The sequence below is a fragment of the Zalophus californianus genome, chromosome X, assembly GCF_009762305.2.
Source record: "Zalophus californianus isolate mZalCal1 chromosome X, mZalCal1.pri.v2, whole genome shotgun sequence".
Taxonomy (NCBI): domain Eukaryota; kingdom Metazoa; phylum Chordata; class Mammalia; order Carnivora; family Otariidae; genus Zalophus; species Zalophus californianus.
This window is the reverse complement of record NC_045612.1, coordinates 27,681,468-27,709,338: the sequence shown is the minus strand read 5'-3', so window position 1 is coordinate 27,709,338 and position 27,871 is coordinate 27,681,468. Positions and strand designations below refer to the sequence as shown.

Here is a 27,871-nt window from a genome sequence, read left to right as displayed (position 1 = left end):
CCGCTTGAAAGGCTAGCCCACGTGAAGACTAGTGTATTTCTATCGATCCCATCTCCGGTGTTGACAAACGCCAGCGCCGAGGCTTTGCAGTCCGGGGCTGCAGTTTGCAGTGGAGCTAGGCGGTGTGCGGCTTTAATTCCACGTCAGATCAACTTTGATCAATATCCCCCTACCGGCCCAATTGGAAAAGCCCAATTCACCGGCGGCGCTGAGCCTTTCCGCTCTTTCCTTCTTTTTTCCCCTTTTTAGACCCACCATCTTCTGGGGGAAGAAAAGTCTCGGATTTTCTTTATAATTTCTTTCTTTTTCTCTCTCTCTTTTGTTTCTTTGGGTTTTTTTGTTTGTTTTGTTTCTCGGTGTTTTGTCTTTTTTTTCCCGGTATTTTAGGTTTTTATTCTCTCTCTCTCTCTCTCTCTCTCTCATTCTCTCTCTCGTAGTGATAGGGAGAGATCGCTTTGGCGAACCGAGCTTGCAGCCAATGAACCCGCCTTCCAGATTGGTGTGAAGACAGAAGTGAGGTGGGGGGCGGGGAGGGGGTGTGAGAGAGCCTGGAGAGGGAACAAGAAAGGGAGAGAGAGAGAGAGAGAGACTGAGAGAGAGAGAGAGAGAGAGAGAGAGAGAGAGAGAGGAGGCGGTGGAGGAGGAGGACTAGTGTGGGGTGGAAAGGAAGAGTGAGCGAGAGCAAGTTGAGGGGAGGGGGTGTAAGAGCCGGCGAATTCTTTTTCTTTTTCTATTATTATTTTGACGACTCCTGAGTTGCGCCCATGCTCTTGTCAGCTTCGTTTTAGGCGTAGCATGGCCAGGCAGAAGAAAATGGGGCAAAACGTGCTCCGGGCGGTCTTCCTTTTAGTCCTGGGGCTTTTGGGTCATTCTCACGGAGGATTCCCCAACACCATCAGCATAGGTAAGCGCGAGCAAGCAGCCAGTCGGGCCGGGCTCCCCTGCGCCCGAGACCACTGCCCCGGCGGGGCTGCTGCGGCCGCGGGGCCCCATCCTGCATGGCCAGGGGAGGCGACCGGGGACGGGGACCCGGCAGGAGCCTCGGGGATCTAAGCCCCAGGAAGCCGGCTGGTCTGGGGAGCGGCGGGGACGCGAGAGGGGTCTCCTGGGGCTGGGGGTGGGAGCGGTGGGCTCCCGGGCGTTTCGGAGAGGAGCGGAGCAGGGGAGGCGTGCGGGAGGCCGGGAGACTGCAAAGGGGCGAAGAGTCGCGGCTTTTCGGCTGGCTGCTCTGGACTTTGCCATGGCGTGCGTGCCGCGGCTGGAAGTTGTCCCAGGGTGATGCCGCCTGTCTGGCCGCGCCAGGGCGCCCCGTCCCGCGTGTCCGTCTGCCGGAGACCGGCTGGAGCTGGGGGAGCTGGAAGCCACCCCCCCCCGGGTCCCCCAGACCCGGGCGGCAGCCAGGGTCGGTGGCGGATGGGGCAGGAGACGGGTGTGAGGCAGGGAGCCGTCCGAGCGAGCGGGCGGGCGGCGAAGTCACGCAGACCACGAATTCATGAATTACCGCTGTGTCTGTCTGGAGCCCGGCTCCCGGGCGCTGGGAGAGAGTTCTCTCAGCTTCTGTCTTGTATTTTCGAGTCGAGAAGTTAGAATTGTTGCCGTTACTGAACCAAACCCCCGTATTGTCCAGGGGGGATGGGGGGATGGGGGGATGGCTGCCAGGAACAGGATGGGGCAGCAGGGGGAACGGAATTGTTTTTCTTGCCAACCCTTCCCTTTGCACCAGGAAAAGATGAACCAGCTTGTGGAGATGGGCGTCGGGGTGAGGGTGGGGGGAGAAGTGGAGAGGAAGCTACTGCCGGAGAAAGAACCGAGTCCCCAAAGCAGCCCCCTCTTCCCCCTCTCCCCTTTCCCCCTTGTCTCTGGCCTCTTCTCTTCCTCTTCAGTCAGGAGGAAAACCAGGTTTCTCTTGGCCAAAATTTGAGTTCACAAGAGTCTAAAAAGACACACAGGTTGAAAATCAATAATCACCGCACACCCCAGTGCCATCGAGAGATATCCCCTATCTGTAGTGCTCCCCAGTTTCTAGCGGGTGCTGGGAGGGGACACGAACCAAATCTCGGTTCCTTTTGCTTATAGGTGGACTTTTCATGAGAAACACGGTGCAGGAGCACAGCGCTTTCCGCTTTGCCGTGCAGTTATACAACACCAACCAGAACACCACGGAGAAGCCCTTCCATTTGAATTACCACGTAGATCACTTGGATTCTTCCAATAGTTTTTCTGTGACTAATGCTTGTAAGTAGACCTGCTTTTCCTCCCTTTTGGGACCTTCGGGACCTCACTTGCATTTTGCTTGTGGGACTTGGGGTCTGCGTGTGTGCTGGAGGGGGGGGTGATTGCCTCAGTAGACATATCAGGGGCTCTCCTTCAATCCAGGTTTCATGCGGCATAAATCAACTCCGTAGGTTTCTGCTGAGGGACTTAAGGCAGTGCACAAAACTCTGTTGTGAATAATGTTAGATGCAAAAGTTTTATTCTCCTCCTTGCTAAACTGGCGTTCCCTCCCCCACACTCCCCTCTTTTGGCTGGAAAAAAAAAAGAAAGAAAAAATAGCATGGTGGTTCAGGGAAATTTCTTCAGATGGGATGAAAAAAAAGAAAACTCTTAATTGAGTCAATTCAGGATGTACATTACTTGATTGTTAAAGCTCGCGCCTGGCTGTAGAAATGAGGTGGATTTGACAATCACCTAATATTTAGGAGCCAAATATGAGAAATTCTGCAAACAAGTGACCTTGAGGCACAGATCAGGCTGGGGTTTCCTGGCCTCTTTCTGTCCTACGATATCACCTTTCTTACTAAGAGAGCTCTGATAAGAACTGATAAGACAACAAACTCATTACAAGTGATGAACGCCTGGCAAACTGAAGGGAAGGGAGAAGACAGTGCTCCGGTTACTATTTGGGAAGCTACTTCTGCCTCCCCCAGTATTGTTCACTGCCCCCCCCACCCTGATTCTTCTTAGAACAAAAGGTGGAGGGGAGGGGGGAGGCTTGCAGCAGAAAACCTGAATTTCAAAAGGGAGGAATTTCATCAGCCCCAAAGCCATTTCTGAAATACCTAGTTGTGCTCTGTGATTGTTCCTCTGGAAAGGGGACATTTTGAGAAGTAAAACCACGGAAACCCAAATGACCAATAGCCTGTTGGACACAGGTTTTTCTTGAATGGAATGTTTTATGAGAAAGACTGGTAATTCTTCATCTAAGCTTATTTTACTAAAAGTTTTCACAACAGTGAGGCTGATGATGGCATAAATATGTTTTGCTTTTACGGCTGGTGTAGTTTGGCATTTTGGGTTTTTTTTATTTTATTTCAAGAGAGAAATGATATTTATGTTTCATTGGGGGAAACTTTGTATATAACTTCCTTCAGATTCTTCTGCCTCAAAGGATATGTGACTTCCAAAAACTGTTGAAAGGGTCACCAAGGGCACAGGTTCCTTGGATTTGAAGGCTGAGGTCAAGGGGATGGGGGTGAAGTACTTTGCAAGAGATGTGACACTTCAGCAGGTTTAAGAAAATTTTAGCTGAAGGTACAGATCCTTATATGAACATGTTCTGAGATACTCTGTATTTGACATTCATTGGCTTTCCGACATTGACAAAAATAGGAACTTATTAATTCCAGCTAAGTGTGAAAGTTACAAAATGTCTGTCTATACTTTGCATCTTATTTCAGTAATCCCAGCCTGTCGCTACAGCACTTACAACACACATCTGACTCTTAATCCTGCAGCACTGTGATCTTGTCAAGAGGCTGAATCTCAAATGCAGCTTCCTAAGTATCAATTAGAACAGATTTAAAACCAAATACATCAAACTAGCAGGATTTATTAATAATAATGAATAATATTTATTTCAACTCACTTTAGTGTCTTTCCACTGATGAGGACTGGGATAAGAGTGCCAATTAACTTCTTAGGAATGATTGATTGATTTCCAAACTCTTTGGTCCTGTTCTTCTATGGTCAAATCGGATTGACACCCATCTGCTAAGGGCTATCGGAACCCTACCAAGTAGGAAGAAGGAAATGATCCTTGCCCTGTGAAAAGCTCAGGCTTGAGAACAATTGAGGCAATAAGTCATTCATATTGGTGTTGAGTTGCCTTAATGTCTTAACCTCCCAGGACAATAAAAGAACAACCTTGGGAAAGGAAAAGAAATTGATCAGCTCCCATACCCCTGATCCACAGCACTTCTGTTTAAAAGCTTACAAGGCTAGGTTATGGTTGGGGGCTTGAAAATGTGGGATAATGGGTGTGGCTCACTGGGCAACGAGAAAGACAAAACAAAAAAGTGACCCTGCTTTTAGTTATGCCAAATACACATATATGCCCACAAAGACACGCACAGGAGAAATATCCAGAAACCAGTGATGTGTACCCAGCTGCCTGTTGCACTCTCAGACTTTACAGCTCAGAAGACAGAGGAGGAAAGCTACCATCTTCTCTGGTCCCCGAAACAGTTCCTCTCTGAATGTCACAATCATTGAATGGGGGCCAGATCCCAAAGCTGTCTCCGGGCAGCTGCTGCTTAGAAGCTTAGTATGAGAAAGATGACTAGTCCAACCACAATCTGATAGTCTCTGAATGCAGAAAACAGCATTTCTAGGGTCCATGGGAGCCCTGGAGGTGTAACTCATCCCCCCCCCCCAGGCTTAACTGTTCTTTTTCCTAGAGAAATAGAGATCATATATCTCAGATGCTAACATAATAATACTAGTTCAGGACTAAAGCCTGGCAGGTGATCCCAGGTTCCATTCTTCCAACTGATTGCACTATTGTGCAGAGAAGAAACCCCTGGATCCTCTTTCCTGCCCCTTCCTGGAGACCTAGGGAGAACTGGAGAAAACCCCTGATGAGTCCAAATCTGGCCACCCACCTCTCCTATCTGGTTCAGTATGGAACAGGAAGGCAAAAATTAAAAGAAACTTTTCCCTGTTTCCATTCAGAATTCCTAGTTTCAGCCCTAGAATTGATTTCTTCCCGTGATATTCCCTGCATCCCCAATCCTTGGGCGGGCACACACTTTCCAAGGCTTAGGTATGCAGGTAAACTCCTGAAGAATAAACAAAGGGTAATGCTTTCTGTGTGTGTACCTGCTCCGCATCCCCTCCCCCAATGTATTCAGAAGGTTTCCTCACAATGAATCCCGGGCAGCATATTTAAAGACTCTTCTTCACCAGCAACCAATTTTTTTTTTTTTTTTTTTTTTTTTGCACAACCCCCAAGAGGTTTACTTAAGATAGACTCCAACTTCGTTCTGTGTCTTAAGAGGCCAATAAAAGCCTCTTTGGCTTTGAAACGTGGCTCATTTGGGACCTCGGTTCAGAGGTGAATTAAAGTTTATTGAAGAGACTCATCTGATTTGAAGCACATGTTCCCATTTCATAGAAATTAATTGTTTGCTATCTGACTTTTCAGTTTGGCTAGATGACCCCAGAAAGGAGGATGGTGTGAATATATGGTTTCAGGATCCATGCGTTCACACACACAACCAGGGTGTATAAAAAGAGATGTACACACATGTTTTTAAGTTACATGTCTGTTCTTGAAAAACCCCATCTGATCCGTCCCCGGGCTTTGGGGGTTGTGGAAACACCGAGGGAGGGCCGGGTCTCATTTGCATGGCTTTGCTGCCCTGGTTCCTCCGGAGGCGCCTCGGATTCCCTTGAAGTCCCCTCCCCTGTCTTGCTGCTGTGCACTTGTAGTGCACTCCACACTACATCGCCCCAGCCTCTGCAGTGTCAGCTCATTAGCACACAGATCTCATATTCCCTCTCCGCACTGTCATTGCAAAAATTGCTGTTGTACACCTTTACAGCCAACAAATGTGCTCGTGGATTACGCACTGTTTGCAAGAAGCAAGGAAAAGGCAAATGTAACCTTAAAGGTTATTCACCACGGAATTGTGCTCTAAACGCGTTGGCTTAAATAAAAATCTGTTGATGGAGGCGCAGTAGTGATGGTGGGACTTCGGAGTGCAGGCTCTAATGGAGCCCCAGGCAAAATCCCTTTGGCTGCCTAAATCTAACTCATCAGCTGCACATTTTTATTCCATTATTTTTTTTTCGAGCCCCGTGAAATATACCTGCTGAGAGCACGCTCCCTTTATAACTGAGCGCATTTTGCTACCAAGTGTACTTAGCTGAGACAGGTTTCCATCTCTTTGCCCACAGAGTCACAATCTAATTATCTAATTATTCTAATTGCCAGGATCCATTTAACCGTTTAGGTCCATTTGGAAAGGAAATGTCTCCCCTGATCTGCCTCTCTGCTCTTGGGTGGGTTTGGTTTTGGTTTCGTGTTGGTCTCTTTCACGGAGTCTTTGGACCCAGGGTGAAGACCTGCAGTATCACTGCTCCTGCCCTCAAACAGATCTGCGTTATGCTAACGAGTGTCGACTGCTCCAGCCCCACCTCCCACCCCCAGCTCCCCATCTTTGTGCCTCGGCTGCTGTCCCTCTCTGTCTGCTGCCCGGTCTTCAATAAGCTGCCTGGCTTAGCTCACTTCTTGGTCCCTCTGGCCAGCTGGCTTAGCCCACTGAAGCACGAAGAGGTCGCCTCTGTGGTGCCAAAGACTTAAGTCACCTTCTCACAAGGTTTATTATGGGTTTTTTTAAATCTGTTTTTTATGTGGAGAGGAGGGAGGAAGGTGATGCTGTTCATTTGGGCCGTAAAAATAGATGGCAATCAGCAGGCTGTAAAGGTGAGCTTCTAGCAAAGTGTACTGCCTCCCCTAGAAGGCAGCTTCCTGTTATCTACTAAGTGGGGGTGGGGGGGGGGATGGGGGGCGGTGGGGGGAGCGGCCAGGAAGGGTTTGAGTGGAAGGAACAAAGAGAACTATTGTTCTTTCTCTGTGCTTACAGCCAAATGAGCCACGGGTTTTCTTCCTTTCCGCAATTTTAACTTTTTCCCCCTAAAATGAAACTAGTTTTCTACATCCCCCCACTTCGACCTCTACCCGAGGTTTCTGTAACTCTGCCTTTTCCTCCCTACTCCACAAGACGGAAAGAGAATAGTGGGGGCTGGTTGAGATTTTTATGTTCTGGTTTTGGCTCCTGGTGGATTTATTTTGAAATGTCATTATGAGGGGTAGTCAGAAGTGATTGGCTGGTTTCATTTTAAGAGACTGGAAAATAAATAAGGCTCCCGAGGCGTTGTTGTTAGTCTTCCTTTGTGGGTAGAGATTTGTCATTTTTATACGGTGGGTTAAAGGATTAACAGACAGCATGGATTTTCAGAGAGGGCCAGAATTTGAGAAGGAAGCGTCCTTAACTTTGGGGGAGTAAACATGCTTATTCGGATGCTTTAGCTTTGAGCTCCTCAGATTGAGACCGCAAACAGATTTGAAGGACCTTTCACAAAACTTTCTACCTTCTCTGCGGGTCAGGAATATTATCTGCATACCTTACCTGATCCATTAAAAGAAATCACATTTTGACTTTGTTCCTTTGGCTTTGATACTTCGGGTCTAATTAGATAAAATGTCCACAGGAGGGTGCAATTAAAACCCTAGGTGGGGGCGATGGGTGTTCTTCAGCACGAGTGTGGGAGTTGTGCAGACGCACAAGGAACTCCCTCCCGGCTCGGGAAATGTCTGGGCTCCAGACGTAGAGCTACAAATAGCCTCAGCCTGTGTGTGGGATGAGTCTTGAGCTAGGGCAGCAGCCCCCCAAAAGGGGTCAGTACTTGGCAAAAGGTGAACACAGGCAGAATGTGTCCTCTTTCAAACTTCTACCTTCTTCTCTTGCCATAATTTGCCCCTCCGGCTCTGCCTGCCCAGCCCACGGCTTTTTGCTGGTCTCTGAGTGACCCCCGACTCTGGTATCCCATTCACGATAAACTGACCTCGGCACTGTTCTCCGCTCTGGACTTTTCTGCTCCTTCTCTGTCAGAATATCCCCGTTCTTGATCTATCCTCTTGAGGGCCTGCACTCTACTTTGGGGTGACAGTATTTTACCCTAATACAGGAATCTAGCTGAAAGTGGCTGATAAGGGGTTAGTATACCTAATGTGAATATTTGCTTTAAAACCAGAGATTGTGGGAACCATAATGGTTCAGTTTCAAGGAAGGAAAGATACTCAAGTGGGTGTGTTTCTGGTCGTGATGCACAGAGTGGCTGTTCGCTCTACCCAAAACAAAGATCAGCTGGCCCTGGTCATGGAAGACCTCTACAGGCCAAAGTAAAAAGTTACCTGCACGTGGGTGGTTCGGTGGAAGTACACCCAAGGCACAGGGCAGGTACAACTTCACCATGTTGAACTTGGCCTTTGTGGTAATTGGGAGAGTAGCCACAGTTCCTAGGGATTCATTTTATTCAGAAGGCAAGTATGTACGGCTTTTTTTTTTTTATGTCAACCATACCTCGATTAAATGGTCTAAAAAAGTGTGAACTTTTCATATGTTCTACCAAAAGAAAAAAAAAAAGAGGCTGTTGTAGAATTGGAAGGTGCCTCCGTGGGCATCAGCGGGAGATACACCAGCATGGGACGGAGGTCATAGGGGGGAGTAAGGTAGTGAGGAAGCTGACACACAGAATGCAGGGATTACAAGGCAGCATTCCCCCCTCATGGACACTAAATGGTAGCTCCGGAGTGCTAAGGAGAGGAAACAGAGCTGGCAAGGACCCCTTCACCCCATGGGACACAGTTTAGTCTAGAACAGCACCTCTCAACCTTTTATGGGCACACTGATCACCCGGGAATCTTGTTAAAATGAAGTTCCTGATTCAATAGGTCCGCAGTAGCATCCAAGAATTTGCATCTCTGGCAAACTCCGAGGTGATGCCGATGCTGCTGGTTCTCAAACCACTTCGATAAAGAGTCCAGAGCAGGGAGACCGTGATTACCAAAGAAAAAGGCTCTCCCAGACAAGCTCTTCCCCCTATCTGTACCTCTTGGCCTTCCAAGGAAGTTTCTGTAAGAGACACATTTGGCTCATTCTGATTCAAGGATGTCCCTATCACATTCCCAGGAACCCTGTGCCCAGTTCAGCCATGTCTGTAGGTGATATGATTAGATGTCTGATGAGAGCATCTACTTAAGGTTGCTTTTCGTAGGGATTTGGAAGAGACTGGAAAGCAGGCTGAGAGAGGAGGTAGCTCATGAGCCAGGATGACAGAGTCTTGGCTCCTTGCCACACCCTAAAGTGTCCCTTTTAGAAACAACCTGCCCGAGAGAGTTAAGGTTGGCATGCAGTGGCATCTGCCTTCCCACTTTGCTTCTCAGCTGTCTGACCCCCCCCTTAAACAGGGTGAGAATCAAGAGGTACAACACAACTCGAATTCTGTCTGGTTCCCTAACAACTGAAAAATCGACTCCATTTTCAAGGCTGGTGCCAAGAACACACTGTGAGGTAGAGGGGAGGAAAGGGAGGTAAGGTCACTCTCGAACGTATCTGAGCTGAGGACTGCTCCAGAGAAGTCATTAGAAGCTCACCCAGTGTCATTCGAAGGCTGCCCAATGGCACCCTATTACCCTAAATATTGCCCCCTTTTGGCAGTCGGCCATTAGAAATGCCACACTGTATTTATTTGTGGTATGGCACTTCAAGGCCTGTGCTAAAATGCAAGCATACCATCTGAAAGTGAATGAATTAAATCCTTATCAGCCATTAAGGTTCCAACCAGAATTCTTTGACCAGGTTACCACCTATTACCTTGCAGAATCCTTAGAGGAGTTTTCCAAGACAGGTAAGTGCCCCCAAACAAGGCACCTTCCCAAGAAAATGGGGGCAATAGACGGTGGGCAGTCAGGGAGCACAGGGAGACTCTTGAAGATGAGGAAGAGTCCCTCAAATACATTTCACCTATTTGGCAACATTCGACTTTCTCCCTGGATAAATTCTGGGAGTTTCTTCACTAAGATGTTAGTTGCCTTTGACCCTGCAAGTCCCACCTTTTTGATAGTGGTGAGTGTATCCTCTCTGCCATGCATGGTTGTTTGCTGCAACAGATGATCTCAGCCTCTAGATTCCCCACAATTACTGTGGGATATTTTCGGAAGTAAAACCAGTTTGTGATGAGGGATGGTGAGGATTTTTTAAACCTTTTTAAAAATGTTGCAATCAAAACTAGTTCCCTTTCAATTATCCATGATTGGCTGATGTACCTTGCCAATCAGTTATTTATTGCGACAGGGACCTCATTCTTGCAGCTGCCCAGAAAGGGATCAGGCTACCGGCAATGACCGAGACAGGAGGCAACAGGACCCAGCCTGCACAGCAGTAATTGTGTGGATGTGGTTGTGGGTCTCTGTGTGGGTGAACACCTTTACACATTTAAGATAGAAAGGCTGCCAACATCTACAGTCAGCCAGAACCTGTTACAGAGTCTCAAATATTCTTATATTTCATTGTTATCTCCAAAGCTACTTGTTCGTTAGTTTAAAACAGTATTTCTTGAATTGGACCACTTGCATCAAAATCGCCAGAGATGTTTGTTAAACATACAATTTCCTAGGTCACATTCCAGATGTTTTAAATCAGAAAATATAAGGATAGGCCTCTTTTTTTTTTTTTAAACAAGCTCTATGGGTGATTCTAATGCACACTCACGTTGGGAATCACTAGTTTAATTAGCCCTGGTACTGCAAACAGAGATCTATGGATTCAAACTGAACATTTGTTGAGCACCCACTAAGCTCCGGGCATTGTACCAGGCACTTTCATATACGTGACTTCTGTAAGCAAGCGAGGTGCTTTTGGCCCATGCGAGCATTAGTGAGTGGCTCTTAGGTTGGAAATCCAAGACTTGAGAGAACTAAGACTAACCTCAAGTCACAGTCTCTGAGGTAAACAAAGCAAAACTGCTCTTTGCAATGGTAAGTAGAGATGAGGCAATGACTTGATTTTTGACTTCTCTTCTTTGCTTGTTAGCTAATGATCAGTCCTTAGCCATGCTATAAACTAGGTGGTATGGCAAATGCCAGCCCATTTGTTAAAAAAACAGATGCACTGCACTCACTTTATATGGTATTCATTGTGCCATCCTTGCTATCAACAAAGTCTGAAATAATATTGACTATCATTCATTGAACCCATACTTTGTAGAAGACATGGCACTAAGACTTCTACATGCCTTATCTCATGGAATCAGCCCAACATTGCTAGAAAGGAGGTACTCTCATCTTCATTTTATAAAAGAGGAATCGGGGGTGGTTCAAAACATACATGAGCAACTACCTCCAGGTCACACAGCTGGCTAATTTGTGAGGCCAGGATTCTAGCTGAGGTATTGCTGCCTCTAGAGCCTGGACTCAATTTCAACTGGGGTTGAAGTCTCCAATGATTACAGGGGCCAGGTGGATCGCATAAATGTGTCAGTTGGGCCAGGTGTGGAGTGGTGGGGCTTGCGGCCATCTGGAGAGTCCATGCCCCTCACCCGAAGACACCTAAATCCATTTTTTTTAAAAACCACTGTGGGACAAACAGAACATCTGCAACAGGCCTTGGGGAAGGTGTGAGTCTCTGCCGTCTGCACTGCATTATCCCCCTTCCTCTAGCAGCTAAGTTGCTAGTTGAGGGAAGTTCTATTAACTTGTCGTTAAAAGTACTGAGAGGATCAGAAAATCTCTCCTGCACAAAAGAACTATTTGACCTTCTCCTCCTGGTGTGCCATCAAGGTACCTCAATATGGCAGAACTTTCTCCCCTTGGTGCACACACTTATGGTCCTGTATGCATACACTGTATATCCAGTGGCCTTTCGTGGTTGATTAACCATGACTAACCTTCCTCCAGGCAATGCTGAGGCGTGCAGCAAGAGCTGAATGCTGGCACAGGGTCATTTACAAGTGCCCAGCAGGTCAGAAGAGGTACTACCGGGGGTGCTGTAGGAGAAACTGCTTAGATTCTGGTAAATGCAAATCCCAGCTCCACAAATGGGAGGCCACCAGGTCAAGTACAGCCCTGCCAACATTCACCCAGGGTGGGAGCTTCCCAAACACCCCAAGACAAAGGCTTATTAACTTTAGACCTGGGTCCAAAATAGAGACGTATAGTTAGTTGTGTGGAGCTGTATAAACTGACCTAAGGCAGTTTGGTCATTCAGATGATTGGGTATGTTTTGTTGGATATCAGTAACTTGCCATTGTTAAAGGGAGGACTATAGGTCTTCTCCCCATAACCTCACTATCAGATTTAAAAGTAAGCCTTAGACAAAACTCTGTTTCTCATTAAAATAGCAAGCAGGCATAAAAATAATTGGACAGCCTGTTCTGTAGGCTCAGTCAAGTCCAGCTGCCTTTCCTTTTAGGTGCTCCAACAGCACCTTGCCTGAAGTTTCACTTGGGGCAGACAAACAATATTCTAGTGGTGGGTTGCAGGTAACCAAGAATCCTCTTTAGTGGCTGCCCACAGGACTATTTACAAATTAACTCTAGGGTACCAGTTCTAAGGGATAACACTGTAGAGCTTATTAGATCCTTATATCTTCTTTCTGCTAGTTTGGGACCACCTCTACCATACTTCTAGCCAATCAACATATATTGAACACTACCGAGGTCACCAATGAGAAATTTAATGTTAATTTTAAAAGCCTGTGGTGTTCACTAGAGATAAAGATACCCGAAGTGCTTGTAGGACCACTTCTTGGTTGGAATTTTTAAATGCTAGATAACCACTCCTGCACTGTGTATTTCCCAGTAAGAGTAACTGGACCCCGCCCCCTCACCAGGGTGTAGATTCAGACTAAATAACCCACATCTATACCACACAATTTATGTTGAAGTCTTATAAAGTAAATTACAGAATATATAACACTTGAGCTACCATGTTTCTTATGGCCTTGGAAAGCAGTATAAACTGTAGGGGATTAGGGGCATGGTGAAATGAACAATGGAGCAGGATTAGGAGACCTACCTGGATGACCTCAGCCAAGTCACTCTTGTTCTCTGTTGAAGTTTTTATCTTTGGTAAAATGGGAAGGTTCTTCCGGATGATCTCTAAGGAGGCTTCCATTTTTGACACCTACCATTCCCTCTTGTCTAATCCCTCCCATCTCCTCTTCTAGTAACAGTCTCACTTCGTTTCTTACTGAGGAAAGATCATCTAAAATGAAAGCCCCTCAAATTCTTCATCTACATCTAGAAACTTCTCTTTATATCCATCTATTCTCTGGCTTTACAAGACTATGATCCAACTAATAAATCCTTGAAACCAATGGACAGGGCTTCTAGCCAGTTGTGGCTTATCCTGGCTCGCATCTCACCTCTTCCACTTGCTAGCTGTGAGAGCTTGGGGCAAGTTTACTTAACTTCATTGTGCCTCAGATTTCCCAATTATAAAGTGGGGATAATAATAGTCTTCACCTCATAGGGCTGTGGAGAGTTTCAAAATGAGACAATTTGCAAATCCACATAAAGCACTGAGAATAGTGCCTGGCACATATTGGATATTATTATTATCAACATAATCATTAGTTTAAAATCCTTTGAGCTTTTTGTCCTAAAAACAGAAACCTCATTTCATTTGGAAAGTAAAATCTCTTGTCACTTTAGGGACCAGATTTCCTTCCTGAACAGCTGCCCTCTGAGCCTTTCTATAGTTTTCGGCTCTTCCCCAAACCCAAGGTTATTTTTTCCTGCCAAGAAAACCATCCCAGCATCCTTTCAGATCACCAGCCTACCACCATGACCTTCTATATCCCTCACCCGTGCATCCAAATTTCCAAACCCATCCAGTTTGCTTCTTGGGAACGACAGCTATTCAGATACACTCTGTGGTCAAAGAACTCAGAGATGCAGTTTTCTGCATCATCTAAGGACTACAGATTCAAGGGAAGACCTCAAGTCTTCTCTCCCAAATAAATGGTCTTCTTTATCCCTAAGTCCAACTACTTCCAATCCCCAAAATGAATCATCCTTTCTGTTCTTTTGTGACAAGCCATTATGCAAACAGTACACAAGTAGCCCCCTGACTTCCCAAAGGCCCAGGAGGCATCCACGTGTCTCTCTGATGGTTGATTCGGAAGAAAACAGTTGGGCCAGGCTCCCAGGGGACTGGCTCTTCAGCCCTAGAGCTTCTCTCAGACATAGGGCTGCCTGCTGAGGGATGCAAGGAAAAGAAGCAAGGAGGTGCTCCGGGCCTCCCAGGAGGAAGCCCCTTCATTTTGGGGGGGCACCGTTGGCCCATTAGGGAGGGAGATTCCTCCATGGGCCACACAGACAAGAGCCCAGGGAACTGAGGAGACAGGCACTTCGTACCCCCCTTTCTTTCCTAGAGCACGCAGTGCCCTGGCGTGCACACTTGCATTCATCTTCCCCTAGTCCTTCCGCTGCCTAGTGACACTGAGCATTTGCTAATCCTTTTAGTCTAATCCTTTTAGGCTCTTGCCATCCAGATGATGACAGCTCAACAGAGACCCACTTCTGGCACATCTCTGAGTCCAGTCAACCCTTTGAGTAAATATCACAGCCTCTTCCAAGAGTTCAGTCCACTTCGTGCAAGGGTTACTAACGGTGTCCTTTGACCTCCTGGTTTCTGTCAGTCCCAACTCTTCCTGTGCCCCATTCTTCCTTCGGCTGCCTGTAGATCTGGAGACCGAGAGGATTGAAAGACAATGAGGAAAGTTGAGCTTGCCCCTGGGCGGAGAGACCCAGAGCTGCCAAGCTCTGTGTGCACTCACTGCTGGCCCTTAGGTTCCGCACCTAACTCTCCAGAGCCAGGGGCTACTCTTTCGCCTACTTAGTTTGGGAGCAACTGGAGGACAAAGGATGGCTCTAAATTGGACTGCCTGCATTTGAATCTTGGCTCTGCCTCTTCCTGGTCACGTGACCTGGGGCAAATGACCTAGCCTCTCTGAGCCTCGGGTTCCTCATCTGCAGAGTGCAGATGAATATAATCATAACTGACTTATAAAGTGGCTGTGAAGATTGACTCAGATCATCCATGTGAAATATTTAACGTCACTCTTGGCATAGAGTAAGCGTTCAATAAATGGTAGTTGGCATTAACATGGAGTGTTGAGGCGGTTGGTGAGTGGAGGAGAGGAATAGAATTAGTCAAAACCAAACTGTGGAAGAGATTCTTCCCATCTCTGGCCATCCCTCAAGCCCTCCAAACTAGTGTGTACCCTCTGTGCGTCTGTAGCTGAAACCAGGCCAGATGGGGTCACTTTTGAGTACTCACGGTGCTGCCTCGGGCATAAGGGATTTGCTTTAGGGCAAAGCAAAGGAGAAAGAATTGACTTGATGATCCCAAAAGCCAGTGCATACACACCACTAGGTTCAATCATGTCACTGTTGAGTGGGATTGTCTAAAAGGACATGCTCCCTTCTGGGTGTTTTTTTTTTTAATCTGAACTAGATATGCTTGGGGAAAAGCAGCATGGATAGTAATACGATAACCTTGGCACTTGCTGGCTCGAAGGAAAGAACAACCTTTCGTCAAATGTAAAGTCTATTTTCATGTGTGGAGAGTGGGAGAGTGGAAAAGTGGATCCTGGAATCTCCACTTAGACAAGGAAGAATGTGGTGCCAGTTGAGCTCTCCCAGCTGTGATTTTTCTGAGTTCTTTTAATTAAGGGTGATGTGTGGATGGAAGTTGAGAGCATATCAGTTTGAGTGGATGGATTTTCTTCTTTTGATGTTGCTTGCCTAAGTCAGACCAAAAATAGCAAAGGAAGGAGATAACAGAAGAGGTTAAAAGAGAAATTTTGCTAATGTGATTTTCCAGCATTCCAGCCTCCTTTCTCCCCAGAGCAAAGGTTAACTAGCTAATTCCACAACCACAGACTCACTAGAAAGGATCCTGCTGAGGACCACAGGGCCATGCAGTCCTTTTCCTACCCTCTCTTCCTTTGTATTCTGGGGCTGATCTGCCAGCATGGTGTCTCCAGCAGGCCCAAACCTGGGTGATGACCAAAAGCAGTTTTTTTTCCTTCCTACCCCAGGGTGCCCTTGCTCTGCCTGCATCACCTCCTCTTCTCATTTCCTATCCAAGCCAACTGCTGTACATCCTCAAGGGATCACTGATCTTTTTTCCCCTCTCAGATGAGGAAACTGAGGAACAGAGAGGCTAAGTCACTTTCTCAGAGTCACACAGCCAGTGGATGGCTGAACCGAGATTATAGTGCGGGTCTTCTCCTTCTTAGCACTTCTCTGTGTTGTCTTCCCAACATAATCCCTTTTGTTTTAACTTTCACGGCGATGCCATGACGTTACGTATGAAAATAATAACAGCCTGGTCTTTTATAAATAGGTAGCAGAGAGGAAGAATAAATCCACAGCAAGTGAATTAGAAATGCAGGAAAGCACGAGTTTCGGGCGCCACACGTAATGGTATCTTCTATTTAGTGCCTCCGATGTTAGCCTGTCATCTTACCACCCTCTGATTTATAGTCACAAATGAGCCAAACTAAGTCTTGAAGTCCTGTCATAGATCACAGACTGTTGGAGATAGAGCAAGTAGTTCTAGTCCAACTACCTCATTTTGTGGATAAGGGTAGTGAGGCCAAGGAAGGGGCAGAGATTTGCCAGAGTCGATGCGTGGCAGCTCCCTAGTGGCAGAAGCAAGCTGAGGGTCTAGACGGCCAGATTCCCAGAGTGGGCTCTTAGCCCACCACGGTTTGCAACCTTACCAGCAGAGTGTTGTACCAAAGCAGCACCACAAGGTTTATTACACTCCCATTTGCTGCTATCTTTTTTCTCTAATTGTTTTATGAGTATAAGTCATAGTACCCCAACCAGATTTTTAAAGCATAGGGTATTTTGCTATGATTATACAAGTTAAAATGGAAAATTAACTCATGTTCATCATTAAAAAAAAAAACACTTCAAAAATATAGATAAGAAAAACCATCCAAGTAAAGTAAAAAATCGCCCCAAACTTGGGTTTTAGCGTATGTAGAGAGATGCGTATCCTGCCTTTTTACTTTGTATTATATAGGGACCATTTTTCCAGAGTCCTTAAATGTTCTCTAAAAATTTGTTTTTTTAATGTCTATAAATTATTGTGTCACATAGTGTCACTTTATGGCATATATATATGCCATGATTTTATATAACCGTTACCCAATTTTATGCATTTAGCCAGATTCCCAATTCACTGAGGTTTATAATTACACCTTCGCCTCCTGTAATATCTCCATCCTAGCACAGGTCTGAACACACAGCAAATACTTAATAAATATTTGCTGACTGATGAGTTGCCTTGGCCTTTCTGGAGTGATCATTATTCCTCCCTCAGATAGGGCAACCAAAGCCAGAGCTTGACCTTCCATCCTCTCTTAAGGTACATGTTAAATAGCTCAAGACAGGCTGTATAGCAATGGTGGTTATGCTCAGAAGTCAGGCTGTCTGGGCTCAAGTCATGGACCCATCGCTTTCTGGGGGTAGGTGAGGCACTTAACCCCTCCAAGCCTCAGTTTTCCTGTCTGACAAATGGGGAAAATAGTAGCATCCACCTCATAAGATGGCAGTAAAAATTAAACAAGAAAATATGAAGAAAGCACCTGGTATATAGTGAGCACTCAACAAATGTTAAGTCGCCATTATGAATATTATATCTGTCAAAGGAATAAAGCACCAGACTTGGAGTCAGAACGCCCTGGTTCTTTGTTCCATCTCTGCTCTTATGTGGCCCTATGGCCTTGCAGAAGTCAGTTTACTTGTCTAGGTCATAGTTGCTTCATCTACAAGACAGGAATACTAATCCCTGAGCTGGGTACCTTACAGGGAGTTTATGAAGATCGAGTGAGAGAATGAATGTGAAAGTGTTTTGAAAACCATGAAGTAAAGTATGATTGTGAAGTATGTCAAGTCAGACGTCACGTCAGTAGGCCTGGAGATGCAGAAGGTGCAGGAGACTAGGAGGAATATACTGCGCCTAGAGAGAGGTTTCTAGAACTAAACCCCCGCTATTGGAAATATAGACTGTTATAGACAGATGGGACCTTAGAGATCACCTAGCCCGACATCTGACTATTATGCGGAAGAGAAGGGTTGCAGAGAGGAGAGAGCTTGAGATCACAGAGCCAGTCACAGAACTGAGACCAGAACTCAGGTCTCCAGATTTCCTGAGCAGAGTCCTAAAGCGATCACAGCAGCTCTTTATTTGTTGGCCTTTCTCTCAAAGGGGATGAGGAAAAGATGTAGTTATTTGTGGAATCCTTGTAGGTAGGAGCTGATCAATTGGAGTTTTGTTGCAAGGACAAGCCGCATCTAGCAGAGCTCTGCTATATTTTTAAATGCCAACCTCATTCCAGGAAAGGGAGAGTAAAGGGGCAGGAAGGTGGTGGGGGGGGGGCGTCTCAGTCAGGTGGGATGAGTGTGCCCTCAGACTTGGCCAGATTGCCAAGGGACTTCTGTTGTTCCCAGCATTGACCACTGCAGCAGATGGCCTTTCTTTGATTGTTAATATTTATCTTTGCAATTGGTCCTCAGTTGTGTGTTTTTGGAGAACTTGGTAAAGCAGATGAAATTGCCAGTTGCTTGAAAATACAATTGCCAATTGTTGGAATGAAGTAAATTGATTACAGCCAGAGGACCATTCATTTTGCCCTGGCACGCATACAGCTGACGTCAAGCATAGAGCTACATCACTGACGGCAGCTCAGATATCACTGCATCCCCTGAATTATATCCCTCCAGGTACTCAGTAAATATATGTGTTGGATACTTTCATCTTTACTCTATTTTAGCTGAGATGAGAGCACATAAACACTTCCATCTGACAACCTTTTCAAGTTCAACACCAACAGAAGGTTATTTTAAAAAGAAACAAGAAAGGGGTTTTTCAATAGCAGACTCCAAAGGTGACTAAAAACGCTATCCAACGAGGCGGCCCGTTAGGAAATGTAGTGTGAAATGTGTCAATACGATGAACCCGAAAGAGGTCTCACTATTCTTAGCTCCAGATTTGTGGCTGCCTTACCCAGCTGCCCCTGTGGCCCAGACAGAGTCCATCAAGTTTCACCCTCCACCCCCAATCCTGAAGCTCTCCCCCCCCCCCGCCCCCGCTTCCTCCCTTCAGCTGAAGGAGACCCTGTTGCCAGAGGCAACTCGCTTTCACCTTGTCCTCTGCATGGCTCCCATGCGCGTGGAGAGGGACTCCCTGCCTTGGCGGGAGGGGAGGAGAAAGCCCTTAGAAAGTTCTCTATCATGCTACAGAGATCACTGGTTGCTGTGCCTCAAATAAGGCAGTGAGGGCGAGCCGAAATCAGGCCTCTTGCAACCGCAGGAAGTGGCCCTAGTCTGAAATCAACAATAAGGGTGGAAAGGTGAACTGACCTTGTTCGCCAAGCCCTGTTCGTGGAGAACGAGGGGCTCCCCGCCCCCGGAAGCTGGAAAGGAACCAATATCAGGCAAGTCAAAGGCAGGTCTACTTTACCAAGTGGGAAGTAAATATACGGAACCCTTCGCCCAGAGCTGATGCCGGCTGAGAATGTAAATACAGTCTGAGAAGTTTCAGTCCATTCATGCTGTGGGGACATCTTTACTCTCTGAACTCAAAATCAGTGAGGACAACTAGGTCCTCTGACAGCCTCCCTCAGTGAGCCTGAAGACATGGTCTTAGGATTGTGATCGTGTATTCCAATTAAGCTAGCAAAAAAAAAAAAAAAAAAAAAAGAGGGGCTATTTAGAGGTGGTTGGCTCGAACTGAGCTGCTGAAGTATCTGGTTTGTTCAGAGTTCAAGTCTTGCACACATATAAGGGAGGCGATACGTTACGGAAGATACAACCTTGCCCTTGCCCTGCCGCTATGAACTAGCCATATGACCACCCCTCTCCAGGCCTCCCCTTTTCCTAGTTGTAAAATAAGGGCACTAGACTAGGTGACCCCAAAGATCCTTTCTAGCTTCAAGTTGGTTTAATTCAAATGATATCAGAAAGTTCCGTTGGAGAGTTTGGGGGTGCTTTGCACCTTTCCTTGCCCTCCCTTGCTCAGCAGTGCAAGCCCTTCAGTATGCTCAGAGGATGCCCCGGACTCCACCAAGATGTCCCACCCGAGACCCGCCTCCACAGCAGAATTTATATTTCGTGGCCTGTTCCTCGACTCCCCCAAGCCCCCTGCTGCCTTGCACGGAGGTAGAACAGGTTCTCTGTGCAGGGTTGGTTTTGTTCAGTGCAGTAGGCAAGTTTGGGCTCTGAATATTAGAGGCAGCACTGTGTGGGCTCCAAAGGTTGAGCCTGCCACTTCCAGCTGTGGGACCTTCAGCAAGTGACCTCAACACTGTGTCTCGGTTTCTTTCTGTGGAAAGACAGTCACAAACCTGCCTCCCTTCTAGAGTGGCAATGAGGACTGATAGGGAGAATTCACATCAAACGCTCAGCGTAACGCCTGGTGTGCAGTAAATGCTACCACCAGTGGGCACACTTCTCTGCTCTTCACTAAACAGAATCAAGCTACAAATCAAAACCACCAAATCAATCAATATTGAGCTAATGAGCAAGACGGTCACTTTTAAGAGTGGCGAGTCATTCAGCTTCTCAGTGCCCCTCCTCCCCCCGCGCCATTTTGGTCCCAATAACAGCATATTCACAATTCAGTAGGGGCCTTCTGGAAACGACACAGGCCCACAAGAAAGTTATTTCTGGTGGCATTTGGGTCACCCTCCAAATCACACTGCTTGGATGGATGCTACTTTCACTCCCCTGTGGAGCCAGCCTGGCCCGTGGGGATCCTATAGGGAGGCTGACAGAGAGGTGGGATCCAAAAGGTAACTCCTTGACGTGGCTCATCCCCTCGTAGTGCTGACCAGTATGTCCCCTCCCTGTCCAGGGTGTGAAGTTAGACTGTGTGGCGAGAACAAGACCCCTACAGTGGTCCCTAGCTCCTCCCTTGTCGGGTTCTCACTGAGTGAGCACCACGGGGTGCGGGTGGGGGTCGACGAAGAGAGAGGCTCAGCCTCAGTGTGCGCAACTGGAAGGAGGCAGGTTGAGCCCAAACTCTCTTTCGAGATAGGAGGAAGTGCCTTTTGGAGATAAAATAACAAGACAAAGCTGAGATGGAACGGCATCAAAGTTGATGAAATTGCAAGAAAGGCTAATAAAGGATCATTACTTTGTTCCGCAAGCCCTGTGTTCTGCTGCGTGGGGGTGTGTTCGGGGGTGTGGGGGGGGGAGATGAGAGCAGCTAGCATGGGGACTCAGCTTCTCTTAATGCAAATCCGGTTGACCAGAGGGTCCGCTTTGACTTGGGGTCCCCATAGCTCATCTTACACAGGTTACCTAAAGATAGTTTCTCTTCTTAGGCTTTTCTGAGAAGCCCTCCAAGCCCTTTTGGAGGAAAGACCCCAGTAATTAATTGGCATACATGCATGAACATAAACGTGCCTTCAGAGTTTAATGGATCAAGGAAGGAAGGAAGGAAGGGAAGATCATTCCTGAAGGTATGTGCCAGGTCCAGTGTGAGGAGGGTGAAAGAGACAGTGACCTGTGCACTTTACTGGGAGCATGCGTGGATGCAGGCTGGTGTAATACCCACTTCACAGTAAGGGAGGCAAGGCAATACCCATTTCATGGCTAAAGAAACTGAGGCCCAGAGAACTAAATGTGTCGTTCCCAGTAAGTGGCAGGGATAGGACCCAAATCTGCCTCCTAATACTGAGCTCTTTCCATTCACCATGCTGTCTCCATGTAACTAGCACTGGAGAGGAATGAGTGGTTCCACATTAGCTAATTTTCCAGATAATTGAAGCACACATCTCTCAGCAGTGAGAGAGTGCTATTTTTATTTTAGCCATTTTTGAAGGAAAACTTTCTACAATGCATCCCACACCTCCATGCCTTATTATGCAGAAGATACAGATTACTGTGCTTTTAATCTTCTATTTTCATAGCCTTCTATCTCTTCTCTCACTGCGAGGCTGACAACGTTCAATACTTCCTAGGTTACTGAAGATAGCATATTAGAAATGGGGTGCTCCTAGAAGCAGGTGTCCTGAAATGTGACAGTTGACAGTGAGGCAACAGCCTGCAGAATCAGCAGCTATGAAGGTACGGCAGTCCAGGACTATTTAGTGCAGGGACAGAGAGGCCCGAGAGGCCAAATAGCCTCACGGACGACACAGCCAGTCCTGGGACTGGAGATCCCGATAAAGACCCAGAATCCCCCAATAGAAAATGGAATTGTGTTGATTTAATTACACTGGCCTACCACGGGGAAGGGGTGATCGGGAGAGGTCCTTCCCAGCTGGGAGGAGTATTTTTTTTTTTCACTGATACTGTTTAGAGTGGCTCATGCCCGGTGGTAATAAGAGGCAGACTTTTAGACAGTTTATTACTGTCTTTAAATCCTATACGTATAACACACCCTCTTCTTGTTGGCACCCCAGGCCGACCGCCCCCACCCCTGCCTTGGTGTGCTAGTGCTCTACTGTGTTTAAAAAGGCAGGGAGAGGGGGATTGGTTCATTTTAGAAAGATTTCCATCTCAAATGGCTCAAGAGTGCATGTGTTGAAAGGGGCAAATCTTCACTGATCTGGAAAACGAATCCCATGTGATCAAAAAAAAAAAAAAAAATCCCTTTGAGCAAACCCACCACAGAGCACCATCCTATGGGCTTGCTGCCATTACTCGGATCTTTTCAAGTTCCAATCCGAGTGGGCTCTGCTCTGCCTTCTCCATCTTTGTCTCCTCTGACCCGGCAAAGTTTCCCATCTTTCATCCTGTCACTTAGCTAATGGTGTGTGTCCCTCTTGCATACATTCCAGAGTCACTGGCTTCTTTCGCTAGTGGAGTCGTCAGTGAGATGCTCGGCAGATGGCTCACTGGCTGTCGTTCTTGTCCCCTCACTGCAGCAATCTGTTGTTCTAAATCAAAATGTTAATGAAAAATAAAAGAACACAGTGCCAATGTCTGTCTGATTTAAATTAATATAGAGTCATACCTTTTGAGGCAGGTTTTACTGGCACGAGGTTCTCTGTACAGGCTACCCATACATATTGTATATTTTCCTCTCTCTCTAATTAAAATTAAGCGCTTTCATTGATCTGAGAGTCTCTTGGTACCCCCCCCCCCGTTCTTTTTAATAATAAAAAGGCTGAACAAACAGCCGATTTCAGCGTTCCAGGGAACGGCATCTTACCTGGCGGAACCTAATTTTGAGAGATTAATATTATATGTGATGTCTAATTATAAGCATGCTTTGATTAGATGCTGTTTTCAATACTGGAATGACATGTTTACTAAATGCTTCGAGTGCAGCTCCAAGTTAGGCATGTAGTCATTGAAATCTCTTTCAATCCATTTGTTTTAAAACTGCTAGCAAGATCATCTCTAATTTGCTACTTTAGTTACAAGGGCCCTTCACTTCCTCTGCACTCAGCGCAGTATTCGCTTCTGCTGCAGCAACAGGACCGCTCCCCTCTTCGGAGAAAACACGTGTGAATGCAAGGTTATCTGCGCAAGACAGATTTTCAGCTTGAGCTTGAAGAAGGGATCACTATGATGTTAACATACCCGGTTGAGGGGGAATTACCTCAGTGTTTTAATTGGCCCCAAATTCCAGAAGCCAAAAGAACAGCGGTTTCAAACAACTGCAGAGGAACCCACCTTTGTTTGTTCTTCCTAAGACTCCTTTGGTATGAGGAGAGCTAACACGGTGGTGCTTTTAACGTACCAGGCATCCTCCTAGGTGATTTACATGTATTTACTCTTTCAATCATCAGAACAGCCCTCTGACTTAGGTCTATTTCACAGATGAGAAAGCTGAGGCACCGAGGGGTTAAGTAACTTGCCCAAGGCTACACAATTAGTAAGCGGCAGGGCTGAAGGTGAGCACAGCTCCTGGCCCCGGGGCCTTCGAGCCTTCGCTTTGAACCACAAGTCCCTGTGGGACTGTGCTGGAAGAGCCACACATCCCAAGCTCCTTGGAGGTGACCTATTGTTTCCTTGCAGATCTGTAGGAGGTTTTCTTTGTTCAAACTGCTGTGCGGGTTAGAATTAGGCTTCGTCTTCAGCAGGGCTTGCTCCTTGCTAAGTGCATGTTGTCTGCACGTGTCACTGCCATGAAGACTAAGCTGAAGCAGGCAAATCAAGCCAAGGCTGTAGCCAGGCAGGAGAAAAGCCTGGATTTTCAGGTGGGAGGTGGGGTGCTAGTCGTTGGATCAGTCACCTCAGTGCTGTGCACCAGTCCACCCAACCGTGCTGACAAGAGAAGGCCAAAAAGGGGGTAAGGGCCCCAGAGCCCCCCATCCACACCAGTAATCCAGGTAGGGACTCTGCTGGGACACACCCTCCGGTCACGCTGCTTCGGGCTCAGCGCTCCCCTCAACCCACAGGCCAAGCCACCACACAAACGAATCACCATTGAAGTCCAGCCTCTCTCCTGCTGCTCAGAGCCGGTTCCATTGGAAAAGCAAACAGTAAGAGCTGATTCCCTCTAATTAAATATATGCATCCCAAGCCTAGGGCTTTACTGGGGTATCAAGTTGTTCAAAAGAAAAGGCCCCTAGTGGGACGGGATAGAGTGAAGAGGGAGTTGTTTCCCTTGCTAAACTTCACTTTGGTGGTTATATCTTTCTGGCTTTACCAGCGACTGAATGAAAACATGAGTTTGGAAAAGGATATTACCAGACAGTGGAGTACGTTAAACACAACTCTGGGCTGGGAGCCAGGAGACCTGGGTTCCGGCTCCAGCTCTGTCTCTAACAGACCATGGCCTCTCTGGGTCTCAGTTCGACCCTTTCTAAAATGAAAGGGTTGGAGTGAATAAGCTCTGAGAGCTTTTCCAACATTAAATCTTGCCTGATTTTAGCCCCCCCCCCAACTTTTAATGAAAGTTGATTCTCCCTAGAGCAGCAAGGATACTCAGAGGATGATCTGACCAAATGAAGCAAAGATTTGAGCTATTTTGGGGTGTTTCTGAGCAACCAACACCGACCACTGGAGTCAGAAAGTAGATTTCTTTTTGGTCTGGTCTCTCCCAGTTGATATCGCTAGATAATTGCTCACCCCTCTGAGTCATCGAATCATAGGCTTATTGAATCTCTGGGATGGGAAGGACCTTAAAGGGCATCTTTTCCCATCTCCCTCCAGGGCCGGGCTTCCCTTTGTCCAAACATAGCCAGTCTAAGCATGGGATTGGTGCCAGCTTTATATATAAGCAGAAGAGGTGCTGCTTCCTTGGCTGCAAGTCACAGGTGCTGGGATGGGTCCTCTGACCCTCGCCCCCAAATAGCTCTTTCCTCCTGCTCACTCATGCCAGAAGCCCCTTTGACAGAAGGCCTAGACTTTCATTTTGCATTGAAAATATATAAGATACAAATCCCTTTGGAAGAGGTGGCACTGTGTAAATTCATATCATGATGCACGTGACTCATAGCAGAGCCTACCATGAAAGCAGATTTTAATAGGAAAGAGAGCTCAAATATACAGAATTCTTGAAAAGAGTGAAATAGGCTTCAGTGACAGGGAAGAATTATACAGAATGGGAATGGAGGGCAGGGCGAAGCACCTATAATGGGAGCCTCATAGAATGTGTGGCAACTTGGAGTCGGACTTGGGTTTCTGTCTCACCTCTGCCACTTAACTGCTCTTTTTACCACGTCTCTTAACCTGAGTCTCAGTTTTCCAAACTGTAATATGGGCATAATAATGTCTACTACACAGGGATCTTGTTGAGAATTAAATGCGATTGTCATGCAAAGCCATAATGGCCGCATACTTGATTTCAATATGCTTTCAGCCCCAGATCCACGGGGTTGCCCTGGATTGATGGCCTTTGATGTGTCCTTGCTTGGTTACGCCTCTGCTGCACCCACACGTATGAATGGTGTTGATGCACACGTCTGCAGCCACCAGTAATACCTTCAAGATGCCTTAACCATCCATGGAGCTAGCCCAATATCTGACTCAAGCACCAGCCAGAATATCAACTAATAAGCAACTGAAATGCCAACCCAGACCTTGATCGAGATTTACAACCACAAAGAGACCAGTTCTATGTTCATAATTTGAGAGGGACCGTGATTTCAAGCCCGTCCAACTTAGCCCAGTTAATAGGAATTCAGAGTGGTTTCCCTAATTAATTAGCTCCAATTAGGAGTCAACACACCCAGTGGCTTTCTTGAACAAATGTCCCCAACATATATTTCAATCTTACTATGTGAGAAGAGTGTTATTAACAAGTGAAATGTTATGGGTTTAGTACAAGTTTGAGGCTTAGGGAAAGGTAGAGAGTCCATATGCTCATCAAAGATAATTAGAGGAAGGTTGGGGCTGGCAAGTCTCCGCCACTTAAATTCTGGCCTGGGCCCCTCCTTCTGCACAATTAGCCTGAATGTGGCAGGGTTCGGGTTTGGGGCTTACTCTGTTCTTTGCTTTGGGAGGCAGTGCTGGTTTGGAGGGACCAATCAACTCTACAATTTTTTATTTTCTATCATAGAAACATGGTAAATTTGGGGCTCAGGGCTCATTTTCTACCTTTTTCAAAACATGCTCAAAGCTCCATATAAAAATAACATCACTCTTTCACCCTGCCATGTTTTTGGCCATCTTCCTCCTTTTGCTTTCTCAATTCTCCTCATCTGAATTGCCTCCATTTTCTATCCCACAGTCTGCTTCTATTCTCACCAATCTACCAATATTTCTCTTTTGAGTTCACCAGTGATCTCCTTCTTGCCAAATCCAAGGGCAGTTTTTCAGTGGTTCATCCTCAACCTCTTTGTGATGACACACCGGTTTTATCTGCTCTTAAAATTCTCTCCTTAGCTTCTATGACACTGCACTTTCTGGATTTTTCTGATTTTTCCCTATTCCCTCTGTGGCATCAGGAAACTCACCTCTCCCTTCTGGGCTTGAGTTTCTTCATCAGTAAAATGAGGGGTTTAAACAGGATGATATTTGAAGTTTCTTCCATATCTAACATTCTGTGGCTCTCAGAGTCAAGGGGATATACCCAAGATCCTTTATTTGACTTCAACACGTCGTGATATTTTTAATATTGAAGGTTTTGTAGCTACTCCTGTCTATTTTAGTGTTCCAGTAATTGATATGCATGTACAAACTTCATAAAGCTGGGCCTTTGCTGATTTATACATATTTAATCTGTGTTTGCTTTCAGTCTTTATCTGAGAATACATATGTTTGACATGCTTGTATACTACACTGTGCCTTTCTTGAAAACAGATACAAGGTACATTCTAGAACGATATCCTGTTGCTTGTGCTTAATATTAGTCTTTCAAAAATGTATACGGGTCAGAAATCATTCACCTTGTTCTGTTTAACTTGGATATTTAGAAAATTAAACAATTTTTAAAGCCAAGTGAAGGCATTATGATCAACCATAAGAATTCCCCAACATCATCAACAAAGAGCTACAAATAATACATAACAGTTTAATGCTGAATTCATACTTTACACAGAAATAGACTGTGGGGTGTATTTAACCCTGGGAGTCTCCATATAACATCACTTGAAGACATTCAAGAGGGCCTAATATTACAACACAATTTCTACTCATATTTTTTCCTTCACACACACCTCAGGTACTATACAGGACACCTTCAGGAGAGTTGCCTGAGACCCCAGGGCAATAGATTGACAATCCATGCCTTAAAAACCATGTCCTCAAATCCTGTGAATAAGAACTTTCCCTTTCCTGGGACACCAGGGGGGCTCAGTCAGTTATGTGTCCAACTCTTGATTTCTGCCAGGTCATGATCTCAGGGTCTTGAGATTGAGCCCCTCATTGGCCTCCACACTGGGCGTGAAGTCGGCTTGAGATTCTCTCTCTCCCTCTCCCTCTACTCCTCCCCCACCCACTCACTTATGCATGTGAGTGTGCACTCTCTCCCTCTCTCCCAATAAACAAATAAATAAGTTTCCCTTTCCCTAATGAAAAGGAAGTGATGCATTGCCTGCATCCAAGGGGTACACAATAAATGTATGTTGGTAGTGAGAAGGGCAAAAGAAGGAAACTGTGAGTG

The 27,871-nt window shown here is 46.3% G+C and overlaps 1 protein-coding gene across 6 annotated transcripts in view; it reads left to right on the top strand.

Annotated features, from left to right (window-relative positions):
• The first annotated feature begins 338 nt into the window (after nt 1–338).
• The window catches only part of GRIA3 (glutamate ionotropic receptor AMPA type subunit 3), a 279,988-nt gene continuing 252,455 nt past the window's right edge, over nt 339–27,871 (top strand). For 2 of the 6 annotated variants that reach the window (XR_003522558.2, XM_027607890.2), the window contains exons 1-2: nt 620–904; nt 2,077–2,235. Coding sequence is in view for 5 of the 6 variants with exons in the window: in XM_027607890.2 (XP_027463691.1) it covers nt 796–904; nt 2,077–2,235 (268 nt within the window). In the remaining variant the exon portion in view is untranslated. Of the gene's footprint in view, nt 519–619; nt 905–2,076; nt 2,236–27,871 lie in introns of those variants that run through there. The other 4 variants (XM_027607885.2, XM_027607889.2, XM_027607886.2 and 1 more) reach the window with 3 other exon arrangements.